The 14,188-nt window shown below is 51.4% G+C and overlaps 2 protein-coding genes across 2 annotated transcripts; both read left to right on the plus strand.

Annotated features, from left to right (window-relative positions):
• Positions 1–382: 382 nt before the first annotated feature.
• On the plus strand, positions 383–5,637 carry LOC309822661 (double homeobox protein 4-like protein 4; the record flags this gene model as incomplete). The annotated part of the gene is made up of 5 exons (XM_082654625.1): positions 383–425; positions 2,159–2,313; positions 3,739–3,859; positions 4,267–4,421; positions 4,948–5,637. The coding sequence occupies 5 exons, from the start codon at positions 383–385 to the stop codon at positions 5,635–5,637; spliced, it is 1,164 nt and encodes a 387-aa protein (XP_082510751.1).
• A 3,293-nt stretch (positions 5,638–8,930) lies between these two features.
• Positions 8,931–14,188, plus strand: LOC309822662 (double homeobox protein 4-like protein 4; the record flags this gene model as incomplete). Its single annotated transcript, XM_082654626.1, has 5 exons — positions 8,931–8,973; positions 10,707–10,861; positions 12,287–12,407; positions 12,815–12,969; positions 13,496–14,188. 5 exons carry the CDS (start codon positions 8,931–8,933, stop codon positions 14,186–14,188), a joined length of 1,167 nt encoding a protein of 388 aa, XP_082510752.1.

Genomic DNA, 14,188 nt, shown 5'->3' on the forward strand with positions numbered 1-14,188 from the left:
CTCTCTCCATTTGGGAAAGTACAGTGACACACTTAAGCGTGAATGACTCAGAGGTGGGGAATTCCACGGAGACAGAAAGTATGTGTGGAATGTTGAAAGGTGTGAAAAGGAGAGAGCACTTGACCCCAAGCATTCTGGCAAAGGATGACGAAGGCGGCAGCTTCAAAGGGACCTGGGAGCCTCCGAGCAGGCCTTCCATTCCAACGCCCACTTGCCTCTCGGGATTCCTTCCAGGTTCTCAATTGGCAAGGAAGGGTTCTGCACCATCTGTGGCTATTTACATAAATAGGGGCGTGGCATCCTCATCCATTATAAACCCTGAGCTTCTGAGAACTGAAAAGTTGGCCAGCAGTTTCCGTGCCATCCCTGTGGGTCTCCCACCATGGATTCGTCCAGCTCATCCGGCACATACAGCACCTCCAGAGGTACGTTGCCCTCAGCATCTGGGCTCTGTGCTTGGATCATCCAAATACACTCATGCACCTCCCCGACCCAAGGGTTGATCACCACGAAGGTTGAAGTTTCCCAATGACCACCAAATGGCATGCACTGATATGCTGGGACATGTTTCTGGAATCACTTGGACAAAAGGATGCACCTTGGTTTGGGCATTTCACGTACATATTTCTGGTTTGCTGCTTCATTTGTTTTCCTTCTAGAAATCCACATGGAAGTTGGTAGCCCTGTTGCCTGACAATGGCTTCTCTACTAAAAATCCCAGCCTGTGTTTGCAGTGAATGGAACACGAGTATTTGATAACGTTCCCAACTAAACTGACACTCTTTTCCAGTTGACAGTGTTTGGGATTTTGAATTTGTTTCACATGTTCTATTCTTGCTGTTGTTGCGGATTTGCTCTGTTATGTTGTGTGTTCCATTTGAACTGGTTAACTTCCACGGTGTCCATGGAAATAATCCACATCCAGTATGTGTTAAGATTACGAGACAAAGAGAGATTTTCTTTGAGCACACCTGAAAGCTAGAACCTGGGAAACAGAGATTCCAGGAGCACTCGAACTGTCTTTCATTAGACTCCAAGGTAGGCACTGCAGGAGTCTCTGGAAAGCCAAAATCTGCAGTGTGACAAGTCCGTTCCTTGAGTGCTTTCCAAATATGTTCCTTGGAGCTGGCAGGAAGGAAGGGCGCTTTTAAAGGGAGTCCCCGTTGGGGATCCGAAACCCTTGCCTTGTCTTGAATCCTTCCAGAGGGAGACCTGGAGACGACCCTACGTCACCAGCTGCCAGCTGCTAGGGCAGGTAGCCCTTGCAGAAGGGTTGGCATTGACCTAGAGTTGGAGAGATTTCAGGAAACTCAAGATCTCAAGGGTGTGCAGGACGTGCCTGAAACCACACCCCCCCTGGCCATCATACCCGGCTCCCACCTTAGAATGCAGGAAACAAACATCCATCCATTCCCTTGCTACAAGAAATAGGCAACCTCAAATAGGAAAGGGGTGGGGGGTAGCCCTTCAGACTGCCCAACTGAAAGAATAGCATGCACACGGGGAGAGTCACCATGACCTCGGTGACTAAAAGGGAAACTCATCTTCTGAGGAGTACTGGGCTGTTGTGGGTGTGTGGGTGGGTTGGCGCCATCAGACAGGGCAGCACGTTGGTCATGGCTCAAAAAAATAGGTTTTCTAAACAATCCTCTAGTGTGTTCTGTGTTGGGGGTTGGCTTGTGTGTTTGTCTGGCTTCATTGGGCTTTCGTCTACTTTCCTTTCCAATAGTGAAAGTGCAGATATGCTGTGCGAATGATAGTTCAGAAGCCAGGTTCCTATGGTTAGCATAGAGTTAGAGGTAAATCTGGTAGAAGCCATCAAGATTTTCCAAGGCCTCCACAGGTGGAAAATCCTTCCACCCGTTTTGGTCACGGTAGCCTGTTTTCCTAGGGCTTTCCCCTTCTCTTTGCATTGTGTCCTGTGGATCATTGGCGAATGGTGAGGTGATCCCCATAGCCTTGACCCTCAGCTTAGCTTGAGCCCCCAGGGTCCCACTCAACGTGGCTTTTGGGGTGTACCCACGGTTTATCCAAATGCAGAGTCTTCCCCTGGCTTAGAGCTTTTTCTCATGGCACAGGGACCAGCACTGGGCCGGCACCATTCATTTGCACCTCCATGGATTCTCCCCTGACACATTCCCCCTCTTCTCTCCCACAGGCCGACTCTCAAGACCATCGCGAAGGAGGAGGCTTGTTCTGAGTCTGAGTCAGAAGGACACCCTGCAAGCACTCTTTCAACAGAACCCCTATCCCGGGATAACGACCAGAGAATGGCTGGCACGAGAACTGGACATTCCAGAAAGCAGAATTCAGGTACAACCGAGTCTCTCGATCCATTTTCCCTCTCGTGGTCCGTGTCCAGATGCAAGTTGCCCCACTCCAGTTGCACTCCTTACTCTAGGGCTTTCCTCTTCGGGGTGCTCCAGACAGCAGGAACTCGAATCTTGGCAAGAAGGTGGCTCCCTTTGGAAAACGTGGCCAGACTGAGCTGTGTGGCGAGAGGTCCATTCAAATGTGTGGTCAAGTATAAAGGGCGAGGGGCCAAGGAAGCAGGAAGGCCTGGTGGTGTCAAGGAGATGTTACCTTGATGGCTGGCCTCCGAGGAACTAGCTGTGCTGAAGACTTCCCTCTCTGGGCACGTTGGAGAGGAGTCACCAAAGTTAGGAACACCGTGCCTGCGACCTTACAGAGCGTCGCCAAAGACTGATTGACTTTCCCTACGAACACTTTTTCTCAGGGTGTCCAATTTTCCACACACCACCATCAGAAATGTCTAAAGACATGCACACACACACGCACACAAGCACAGGTCCACATTGCTGTTCGGCCTCGGGGAATGAGGTAGCATGCACAATGTTTCACTGTTGAAGACAAGGACACATATTCTGAAGAAGGGGAGCGGGTACATAAGAGCCTCCTGACCTAAAAGTGATGGAGGCATGTAGTCCCTGAGTAGTAACTGTCAATGAGTAGTTCCCAGGCAGCATGAGAAGAGTGGTTTTCATGGGGGCACTTGCTAATGGATACGATTGCATGTTATGAGACAGTACTGCCTGTGGGGACATAAGAGAGGCAGGGAGACATGAATCGGGCATGGACTATGGGAAACGGGAGGCAAAGAGACCAAATGAGGGAAAGGAGATTGAGCCTGAGAGCCTGGGACAGAGACAGAGCGAGGGGAAGGCAGGCAGGCAGTCACTTGGGCAGCCGGGGGGGTCTCAACAGAGACAGACGTCAACAGGTAGATGTGGAGAATCGTAGACAGAGACCAAAAGACCCACAGAGAAAATGGTAGTTTTGATGAGAACGGCTGGGGCGGGGGAGAGAGACAGAGAGAGTTAGCTATCCATCCCATTCTGACTGTGGGAAAGCAAGCATTGTCTCCTCCTGTGTCACAAGTCATTACTCTGGACACCAGTAAGGTGACTCGAAGAGGAAGGATTATTTTCACGGACACAGATTGTGTATTCTGGAATCTGGTGCACTTCTTCAGAGGTAAAAGCCGGAGTCTACATTCTACATGCTAGTGAGACTTCAGTCCCTTTGAATCGTAAATATTTCCACTGGGGGCAGACGGGCCATACTGGGTCTCCATCAGTCGGCTTGTTGCTCGCCGACTGGCTGGCCGGCCGGCTGGCTGGTGCGTTTGTGCATTTGTTCTATGGTGCATCCCTGCAATAGATCTTGGAAGTACGTGCATAAGCATTGAAAGACAAGGCTTTCTTTCTTTGTACCCAGGTTTGGTTTCAAAACCAACGAAGAAGACGCCTAAAGCAGAGCCGATTGCTGTCGGAGAATGCCTTCAAAGGAGGGCAGTCACAGCCACTGCGGCCCCCACCACCTGAGGCTTTGACTCGAGGTAAGTACCCGGCATTCCATAGGCATTTCCCAAGAGCATCTCCTTGAGACAGAATCATCTATGAACGTGGATGACCATGGGAGGCCAAGAACGCTTCAGAGAGGAAACAATGATATCTTGGGATCTTGCCCCATTCCTGTTCCACCCAGGAGCATCATGCCCCTCTTGGAGGGTGGGGAGATGCATGCCCAGGAAGGCTTGGAATCTTTGGGTCCAGAACCTGCCCGGACGTGCAGAAATGCCTTCTTCCGTCACATGGGGCGTTTTCACATAGCACTGAGTTAGGTGTATCGATGTATCGATCTTGATCTATGACATACCGCTTCCTACATACCACACACTGGATCTGCTGTGAATGTGCTGAAATTGGCCTGAATGTCCTCTCTTCTCTGTGTGTTCTTCTTTAGGAAGCATGGGAAGAGAGGCCAGGCGAAAGAGGACTTTCATCTCTCCTTCTCAAACAAGGGTCCTTATGCAAGCCTTTGAGAGGGATCGATTTCCATCTATTGCTGCCAGGGAAGAATTGGCTCACCAGACAGGAATTCCCGAACCTCGAATCCAGGTAAGTTCTCCACCAGTGGGTGGAACTTGGCTTCTCCCACGAGAAAGGAGTGTTAACCCTTGCGACGGGTTGTTGCTGGATATATGTAGGCTTGGAGACGGGGGATTGGGAGGAAGTTCCCTTCGTCTTACGAATACGCTACGGGGGCTGATCTGAAGGCATCCATTTCCAGAAGAGGACAGGGCAATGGAAGTCCTGGGCAGCCAGGGAGGGGCCTGAGTTTGTAGCTGGTCAATGCCAGCTCTCCTCAAAGACAGGGGTGGGGAGGGGTGCGGAGAGTGGTGTGAGTCCTGTGTTGCCCTGACGTCCTCCCGCATTTTCAAGAGCCAAGGTGAAAGCTCTATAGGAAAAATGGCCCTTAGGTGAGGCCCAACAGTACTTGCCATGGGTCTGACAGATTGGAGGGCATGTCAGGTCAGGGCAGGGCAGGTTGGGGCGGGCTGGGGTGGACCGGGAATGAGGTGGCGGCAAGTCGATCTGGATTGTCACGCTGCTAATGCTCCTGTCGCCCCATATGGTTCCCTAGATATGGTTCCAGAACCGAAGAGCTCGGCACCCAAAGCAGAGCGCTAGTGGGCCTGTGAATGCCTTAGCCAAAGGCCCTGATGCCACATCAGCTGTGACTGCCCTGTCGGACCAAAGCACCCTGCCCACTGTCCATAGAAGCTCTCATCGTTATCCTCCCTCTCATGCACCTGATAGCATGCAATCCTTTGCTGCGGCCACTGCTGTTTTCTCCCCCTCCTTTCTTGGGCCAGAGGCTTCCTATGGGTGCTGTGTGGGCCAGCCATTGATGTTCATCATGCTCCAGCCCAGCCTGGCAGCCCTTCAGAGATGCCAGAACACACAGCCTCTTCTGGCCACAGTTCCGTGGGGCGAACGGTCACATGCTCTCATCGCCAGTGGGCAGCCTGCCCAGGGGGCCATCTGGCCACCTGCACCACCAGAGACACACTTCTGGCAGCAGCAGGCAAGCTCAGGTGAAGAGACATCTCCCCAGCTGGAGCAACAGCCCCAGCGCTCAGCCCTTACAGGCTCCTCAAGCCTCCTGGATGAACTCTTGTCAGACGTGGACATTCTGGACAAGGCAGGCCCTTTTCTGAATGTGGACACAGAGGAAGAGGAACTTGCAGCAACCCTGGAAGGCCCCCTCAGCGAGGAAGAATTCAAGGCCCTGCTTGACATACTGTCAGGCTCCCCAGTGCCACAGGTTTAGGGGCAGGAAGGAAGGCCTTCCCCCGAGCCCCTTTCAAGCCTCCTTTCCTGGGAGGCAGAGCCATGGGGGAGAGAAAGAAGAAGGAACAAGCAATGCTCATGATAGTGTCTGGCAGGGAGAACAAGGCAAGTTGACTGTCGACAGCAACTGCGTTGTGCCCAGGAGGGATGCCATGCTCCACACGGACTGTCACAAAGCTTGCGCACCAAGAGGGACACCCTCTCTGAAGCCTCAAGGAATTCAAACCTTCCAATGAGAACGAGGAGGACCCAACGCTGAACTGGATTTCCCCGTTGTATGTGACATTCCATTGATCCAATCAATAAATCTTGGCACTCAGTTCAAGTTCTTGGTTGTGCTTTTGTCACTTTGATTTCTCCCGCATTTCCTCAGAGAGGTGAAATCCCTCCCATGACCTGGGACAGCATGGAAGGTGGTCCAGATACCCCTGTCTAGTCCCGTAGCTTGTAGCCACAAACACACCCTAGTGGAATCACGAAAACAGTCTCTCAGTGACAACATTCACTTGCTTTCTGGGTGCATGGTATGGAAGAGTTCCTCGAGGGCATCGCCTTTGCACACAAGGACAGAACTATGCAAACACTTTCATTGCCAGGGTTTATAGTAACAACTGTGCCCAATGTATTATGCACACAAATCATCACTCTCCATCTCTCTCTCTCTCTCTCTCTCTCTCTCTCTCTCTGGCTCATTACATGTCCACGGCTACACACTACAGGAACACACCTCTCAAAAGATAAGCCAAGTTATAACTAAAGTGATGAACAAATGAACTGAAAAACCGAATGCCTGTGGCATTGTAACCTCATGGCAGATGATCCCTTCCACTGCTTCTTTCAAAAATATTTTCCAACACATGTGCCTCGTACACTCTGTGTTGAGTGATTCTCCACTGGCTCAATCTGTGTGCCCCATGTCCAGCATGGGAGTGTCAGTGGCACGAAGTATTAAAATAATCTAATGTGTAAACAACAATGTATCTGAGTCTCTGGATACAACTGCATCCGGGTCTCTAGCTCTATTGTGTGCATATCTCTGCAGATACATCTAGTCCTCAACTCCCTCCCAGTCACTCCCCTGTCTTAGGCTCCCATTTGTCCAGATCTCTAGAGCTATATACAGCGCTCTCTCGCTCTCTCTCCCTCTCTCTCTCTCCCTCACTTTCTCACTCTCTTTCTCTTTCACTTTCTCTCTCTCTCTCTCTCTCTCTCTCTCTCTCTATCTCTCTCGCCCTCTCTCTCTCTCTCCCTCACTTTCTCTCTCTCTTTCTCTTTCACTTTCTCTCTCCCTCTCTTGCCTTCTTTTCACTGGGCAGAAATGGAACATCATTTTCAAGAGCCACACAGGTGGCATAGGCCTTCTGGGAAAAGAATCTGGCCACGGTAGCCTCAGGACAAGTAGGATTGGAGATGTGGAAAGAGACAGCTTATGGAAGAGTTGGTGCTTTCAAGAGGGTGGGGGGAACACTGGGTCACAGTGTGCCATGAAACACTGAGATGCTTGTGGGTGCTTTCAAGAGGGTGGGGGGAACACTGGGTCACAGTGTTCCGGGAAACTCTGAGATGCTTGTGGGTGGAAGGACTTGCACAGGCTCTTCCTAGAGCTGGGAACTGTGGCTTTACCATCTTGGTTGTCCAATGCTGGCCGCTCCAGAGAAACCTCAGAGCCCAGGGACAGGCAGCGGTACCTCCACAGGGAGGCCAGCGGTGCACTGTGCATAAACACACCTGCAGGCTCTCAGGATTCCCTGGCTGCCATGCAGATCACAGCTTCTGCTCCCCCAAGCAAGCTTATCCCACCTGGATTGTCCAGGAGGGAGGTGATCCAGGTCTGGCAGGCAGTGCCTTCTGGGAGAAGCCAGCAGATCCCATGTTTCAGTGATTAATTTTCTCAGCCAAAACTTCCAACTACTCGGGAAAACTCCCCCTGATCCAACAAGATGGTCATGCCTCCCTCTGATCTCTGGCACTGCAGGACAAGGGACTAGGACATACACCTCCTCAGGACATCCTCCTGGGCCCCCTGGGACTTGCAGACACCTACTGGTCCCAGTGACATCCGTCCAAGGGTACCACCTGACAACCGACCTTTGTGGGTACAGAAAATCAAACACACAGATCACACAAACAACCCTACGCACGTGCACACACACACACACACACACACACACACACACACACACACACCAGCCACGTTTTCATGAATTGCTGGTGTAATTACTCTGATTGCCAACTGTTTCTGAATAAGCTCACTATCTTCATGTTAATCCACGTGGTGGCCAAAGAAGCATGGTGGCAAAAGAACACATTTGGCATGGTTCTGTATTTTTTGGTGGGGTTTCTTTTGTTGGTTTGTTTTAAATTTTTCTATTCTCTGCAGCCCAAATGCACCGATAATGTTGGGATGGCTGTACTTGGAATCCAAGCTTTCCTTTCAAACTCAGCTGTGTCATCATCCATCATGTAACGTGCTACATATCCCTCTCCTTCCCCTTCCCCTTCCCCTTCCCCTTCCCCTTCCTCTTCTCCTTCTTCTTCTTGGTACAGTTGTCAGTTGACCACTGAATGTGAAACCGACTCTCTCTTTTGTACGTCAAGGATAAGCACTGAAAGTAAGTTCCTTTCCTTGTGAAACATACACGTGTGGCATGCCCCTTTCTCTGGTCTCTCCATGGCATGTGAGCAACGGGATGGGTTTCAGAGTACCTCTGAAAAAGTCCCAAACAGCTGAGGACCATGGGTAGACACTACATAAGCACTCAAGCTTAGTATGTGAATTATCGGGAACTCAAACCCCAGCCAAGGAAATGCTTTAGGAGTGTGAGGCAATGATGTCCTGGTGGTGATGAGGGAAGTGGGAAACGTACTCGATGCAAACTAGGCTCTAGGTTCTCTCTCCATTTGGGAAAGTACAGTGACACACTTAAGCGTGAATGACTCAGAGGTGGGGAATTCCACGGAGACAGAAAGTATGTGTGGAATGTTGAAAGGTGTGAAAAGGAGAGAGCACTTGACCCCAAGCATTCTGGCAAAGGATGACGAAGGCGGCAGCTTCAAAGGGACCTGGGAGCCTCCGAGCAGGCCTTCCATTCCAACGCCCACTTGCCTCTCGGGATTCCTTCCAGGTTCTCAATTGGCAAGGAAGGGTTCTGCACCATCTGTGGCTATTTACATAAATAGGGGCGTGGCATCCTCATCCATTATAAACCCTGAGCTTCTGAGAACTGAACAGTTGGCCAGCAGTTTCCGTGCCATCCCTGTGGGTCTCCCACCATGGATTCGTCCAGCTCATCCGGCACATACAGCACCTCCAGAGGTACGTTGCCCTCAGCATCTGGGCTCTGTGCTTGGATCATCCAAATACACTCATGCACCTCCCCGACCCAAGGGTTGATCACCACGAAGGTTGAAGTTTCCCAATGACCACCAAATGGCATGCACTGATATGCTGGGACATGTTTCTGGAATCACTTGGACAAAAGGATGCACCTTGGTTTGGGCATTTCACGTACATATTTCTGGTTTGCTGCTTCATTTGTTTTCCTTCTAGAAATCCACATGGAAGTTGGTAGCCCTGTTGCCTGACAATGGCTTCTCTACTAAAAATCCCAGCCTGTGTTTGCAGTGAATGGAACACGAGTATTTGATAACGTTCCCAACTAAACTGACACTCTTTTCCAGTTGACAGTGTTTGGGATTTTGAATTTGTTTCACATGTTCTATTCTTGCTGTTGTTGCGGATTTGCTCTGTTATGTTGTGTGTTCCATTTGAACTGGTTAACTTCCACGGTGTCCATGGAAATAATCCACATCCAGTATGTGTTAAGATTACGAGACAAAGAGAGATTTTCTTTGAGCACACCTGAAAGCTAGAACCTGGGAAACAGAGATTCCAGGAGCACTCGAACTGTCTTTCATTAGACTCCAAGGTAGGCACTGCAGGAGTCTCTGGAAAGCCAAAATCTGCAGTGTGACAAGTCCGTTCCTTGAGTGCTTTCCAAATATGTTCCTTGGAGCTGGCAGGAAGGAAGGGCGCTTTTAAAGGGAGTCCCCGTTGGGGATCCGAAACCCTTGCCTTGTCTTGAATCCTTCCAGAGGGAGACCTGGAGACGACCTTACGTCACCAGCTGCCAGCTGCTAGGGCAGGTAGCCCTTGCAGAAGGGTTGGCATTGACCTAGAGTTGGAGAGATTTCAGGAAACTCAAGATCTCAAGGGTGTGCAGGACGTGCCTGAAACCACACCCCCCCTGGCCATCATACCCGGCTCCCACCTTAGAATGCAGGAAACAAACATCCATCCATTCCCTTGCTACAAGAAATAGGCAACCTCAAATAGGAAAGGGGTGGGGGGTAGCCCTTCAGACTGCCCAACTGAAAGAATAGCATGCACACGGGGAGAGTCACCATGACCTCGGTGACTAAAAGGGAAACTCATCTTCTGAGGAGTACTGGGCTGTTGTGGGTGTGTGGGTGGGTTGGCGCCATCAGACAGGGCAGCACGTTGGTCATGGCTCAAAAAAATAGGTTTTCTAAACAATCCTCTAGTGTGTTCTGTGTTGGGGGTTGGCTTGTGTGTTTGTCTGGCTTCATTGGGCTTTCGTCTACTTTCCTTTCCAATAGTGAAAGTGCAGATATGCTGTGCGAATGATAGTTCAGAAGCCAGGTTCCTATGGTTAGCATAGAGTTAGAGGTAAATCTGGTAGAAGCCATCAAGATTTTCCAAGGCCTCCACAGGTGGAAAATCCTTCCACCCGTTTTGGTCACGGTAGCCTGTTTTCCTAGGGCTTTCCCCTTCTCTTTGCATTGTGTCCTGTGGATCATTGGCGAATGGTGAGGTGATCCCCATAGCCTTGACCCTCAGCTTAGCTTGAGCCCCCAGGGTCCCACTCAGCGTGGCTTTCGGGGTGTACCCACGGTTTATCCAAATGCAGAGTCTTCCCCTGGCTTAGAGCTTTTTCTCATGGCACAGGGACCAGCACTGGGCCGGCACCATTCATTTGCACCTCCATGGATTCTCCCCTGACACATTCCCCCTCTTCTCTCCCACAGGCCGACTCTCAAGACCATCGCGAAGGAGGAGGCTTGTTCTGAGTCTGAGTCAGAAGGACACCCTGCAAGCACTCTTTCAACAGAACCCCTATCCCGGGATAACGACCAGAGAATGGCTGGCACGAGAACTGGACATTCCAGAAAGCAGAATTCAGGTACAACCGAGTCTCTCGATCCATTTTCCCTCTCGTGGTCCGTGTCCAGATGCAAGTTGCCCCACTCCAGTTGCACTCCTTACTCTAGGGCTTTCCTCTTCGGGGTGCTCCAGACAGCAGGAACTCGAATCTTGGCAAGAAGGTGGCTCCCTTTGGAAAACGTGGCCAGACTGAGCTGTGTGGCGAGAGGTCCATTCAAATGTGTGGTCAAGTATAAAGGGCGAGGGGCCAAGGAAGCAGGAAGGCCTGGTGGTGTCAAGGAGATGTTACCTTGATGGCTGGCCTCCGAGGAACTAGCTGTGCTGAAGACTTCCCTCTCTGGGCACGTTGGAGAGGAGTCACCAAAGTTAGGAACACCGTGCCTGCGACCTTACAGAGCGTCGCCAAAGACTGATTGACTTTCCCTACGAACACTTTTTCTCAGGGTGTCCAATTTTCCACACACCACCATCAGAAATGTCTAAAGACATGCACACACACACGCACACAAGCACAGGTCCACATTGCTGTTCGGCCTCGGGGAATGAGGTAGCATGCACAATGTTTCACTGTTGAAGACAAGGACACATATTCTGAAGAAGGGGAGCGGGTACATAAGAGCCTCCTGACCTAAAAGTGATGGAGGCATGTAGTCCCTGAGTAGTAACTGTCAATGAGTAGTTCCCAGGCAGCATGAGAAGAGTGGTTTTCATGGGGGCACTTGCTAATGGATACGATTGCATGTTATGAGACAGTACTGCCTGTGGGGACATAAGAGAGGCAGGGAGACATGAATCGGGCATGGACTACGGGAAACGGGAGGCAAAGAGACCAAATGAGGGAAAGGAGATTGAGCCTGAGAGCCTGGGACAGAGACAGAGCGAGGGGAAGGCAGGCAGGCAGTCACTTGGGCAGCCGGGGGGGTCTCAACAGAGACAGACGTCAACAGGTAGATGTGGAGAATCGTAGACAGAGACCAAAAGACCCACAGAGAAAATGGTAGTTTTGATGAGAACGGCTGGGGCGGGGGAGAGAGACAGAGAGAGTTAGCTATCCATCCCATTCTGACTGTGGGAAAGCAAGCATTGTCTCCTCCTGTGTCACAAGTCATTACTCTGGACACCAGTAAGGTGACTCGAAGAGGAAGGATTATTTTCACGGACACAGATTGTGTATTCTGGAATCTGGTGCACTTCTTCAGAGGTAAAAGCCGGAGTCTACATTCTACATGCTAGTGAGACTTCAGTCCCTTTGAATCGTAAATATTTCCACTGGGGGCAGACGGGCCATACTGGGTCTCCATCAGTCGGCTTGTTGCTCGCCGACTGGCTGGCCGGCCGGCTGGCTGGTGCGTTTGTGCATTTGTTCTATGGTGCATCCCTGCAATAGATCTTGGAAGTAAGTGCATAAGCATTGAAAGACAAGGCTTTCTTTCTTTGTACCCAGGTTTGGTTTCAAAACCAACGAAGAAGACGCCTAAAGCAGAGCCGATTGCTGTCGGAGAATGCCTTCAAAGGAGGGCAGTCACAGCCACTGCGGCCCCCACCACCTGAGGCTTTGACTCGAGGTAAGTACCCGGCATTCCATAGGCATTTCCCAAGAGCATCTCCTTGAGACAGAATCATCTATGAACGTGGATGACCAGGGGAGGCCAAGAACGCTTCAGAGAGGAAACAATGATATCTTGGGATCTTGCCCCATTCCTGTTCCACCCAGGAGCATCATGCCCCTCTTGGAGGGTGGGGAGATGCATGCCCAGGAAGGCTTGGAATCTTTGGGTCCAGAACCTGCCCGGACGTGCAGAAATGCCTTCTTCCGTCACATGGGGCGTTTTCACATAGCACTGAGTTAGGTGTATCGATGTATCGATCTTGATCTATGACATACCGCTTCCTACATACCACACACTGGATCTGCTGTGAATGTGCTGAAATTGGCCTGAATGTCCTCTCTTCTCTGTGTGTTCTTCTTTAGGAAGCATGGGAAGAGAGGCCAGGCGAAAGAGGACTTTCATCTCTCCTTCTCAAACAAGGGTCCTTATGCAAGCCTTTGAGAGGGATCGATTTCCATCTATTGCTGCCAGGGAAGAATTGGCTCACCAGACAGGAATTCCCGAACCTCGAATCCAGGTAAGTTCTCCACCAGTGGGTGGAACTTGGCTTCTCCCACGAGAAAGGAGTGTTAACCCTTGCGACGGGTTGTTGCTGGATATATGTAGGCTTGGAGACGGGGGATTGGGAGGAAGTTCCCTTCGTCTTACGAATACGCTACGGGGGCTGATCTGAAGGCATCCATTTCCAGAAGAGGACAGGGCAATGGAAGTCCTGGGCAGCCAGGGAGGGGCCTGAGTTTGTAGCTGGTCAATGCCAGCTCTCCTCAAAGACAGGGGTGGGGAGGGGTGCGGAGAGTGGTGTGAGTCCTGTGTTGCCCTGACGTCCTCCCGCATTTTCAAGAGCCAAGGTGAAAGCTCTATAGGAAAAATGGCCCTTAGGTGAGGCCCAACAGTACTTGCCATGGGTCTGACAGATTGGAGGGCATGTCAGGTCAGGGCAGGGCAGGTTGGGGCGGGCTGGGGTGGACCGGGAATGAGGCGGCGGCAAGTCGATCTGGATTGTCACGCTGCTAATGCTCCTGTCGCCCCATATGGTTCCCTAGATATGGTTCCAGAACCGAAGAGCTCGGCACCCAAAGCAGAGCGCTAGTGGGCCTGTGAATGCCTTAGCCAAAGGCCCTGATGCCACATCAGCTGTGACTGCCCTGTCGGACCAAAGCACCCTGCCCACTGTCCATAGAAGCTCTCATCATTATCCTCCCTCTCATGCACCTGATAGCATGCAATCCTTTGCTGTGGCCACTGCTGTTTTCTCCCCCTCCTTTCTTGGGCCAGAGGCTTCCTATGGGTGCTGTGTGGGCCAGCCGTTGATGTTCATCATGCTCCAGCCCAGCCTGGCAGCCCTTCAGAGATGCCAGAACCCACAGCCTCTTCTGGCCACAGTTCCGTGGGGCGAACGGTCACATGCTCTCATCGCCAGTGGGCAGCCTGCCCAGGGAGTCATCTGGCCACCTGCACCACCAGAGACACACTTCTGGCAGCAGCAGGCAAGCTCAGGTGAAGAGACATCTCCCCAGCTGGAGCAACAGCCCCAGCGCTCAGCCCTTACAGGCTCCTCAAGCCTCCTGGATGAACTCTTGTCAGACGTGGACATTCTGGACAAGGCAGGCCCTTTTCTGAATGTGGACACAGAGGAAGAGGAACTTGCAGCAACCCTGGAAGGCCCCCTCAGCGAGGAAGAATTCAAGGCCCTGCTTGACATACTGTCAGGCTCCCCAGTGCCCACAGGTGTTTAG

This window comes from Grampus griseus (assembly GCF_964374135.1).
Source record: "Grampus griseus genome assembly, chromosome: 5".
Lineage (NCBI taxonomy): Eukaryota > Metazoa > Chordata > Mammalia > Artiodactyla > Delphinidae > Grampus > Grampus griseus.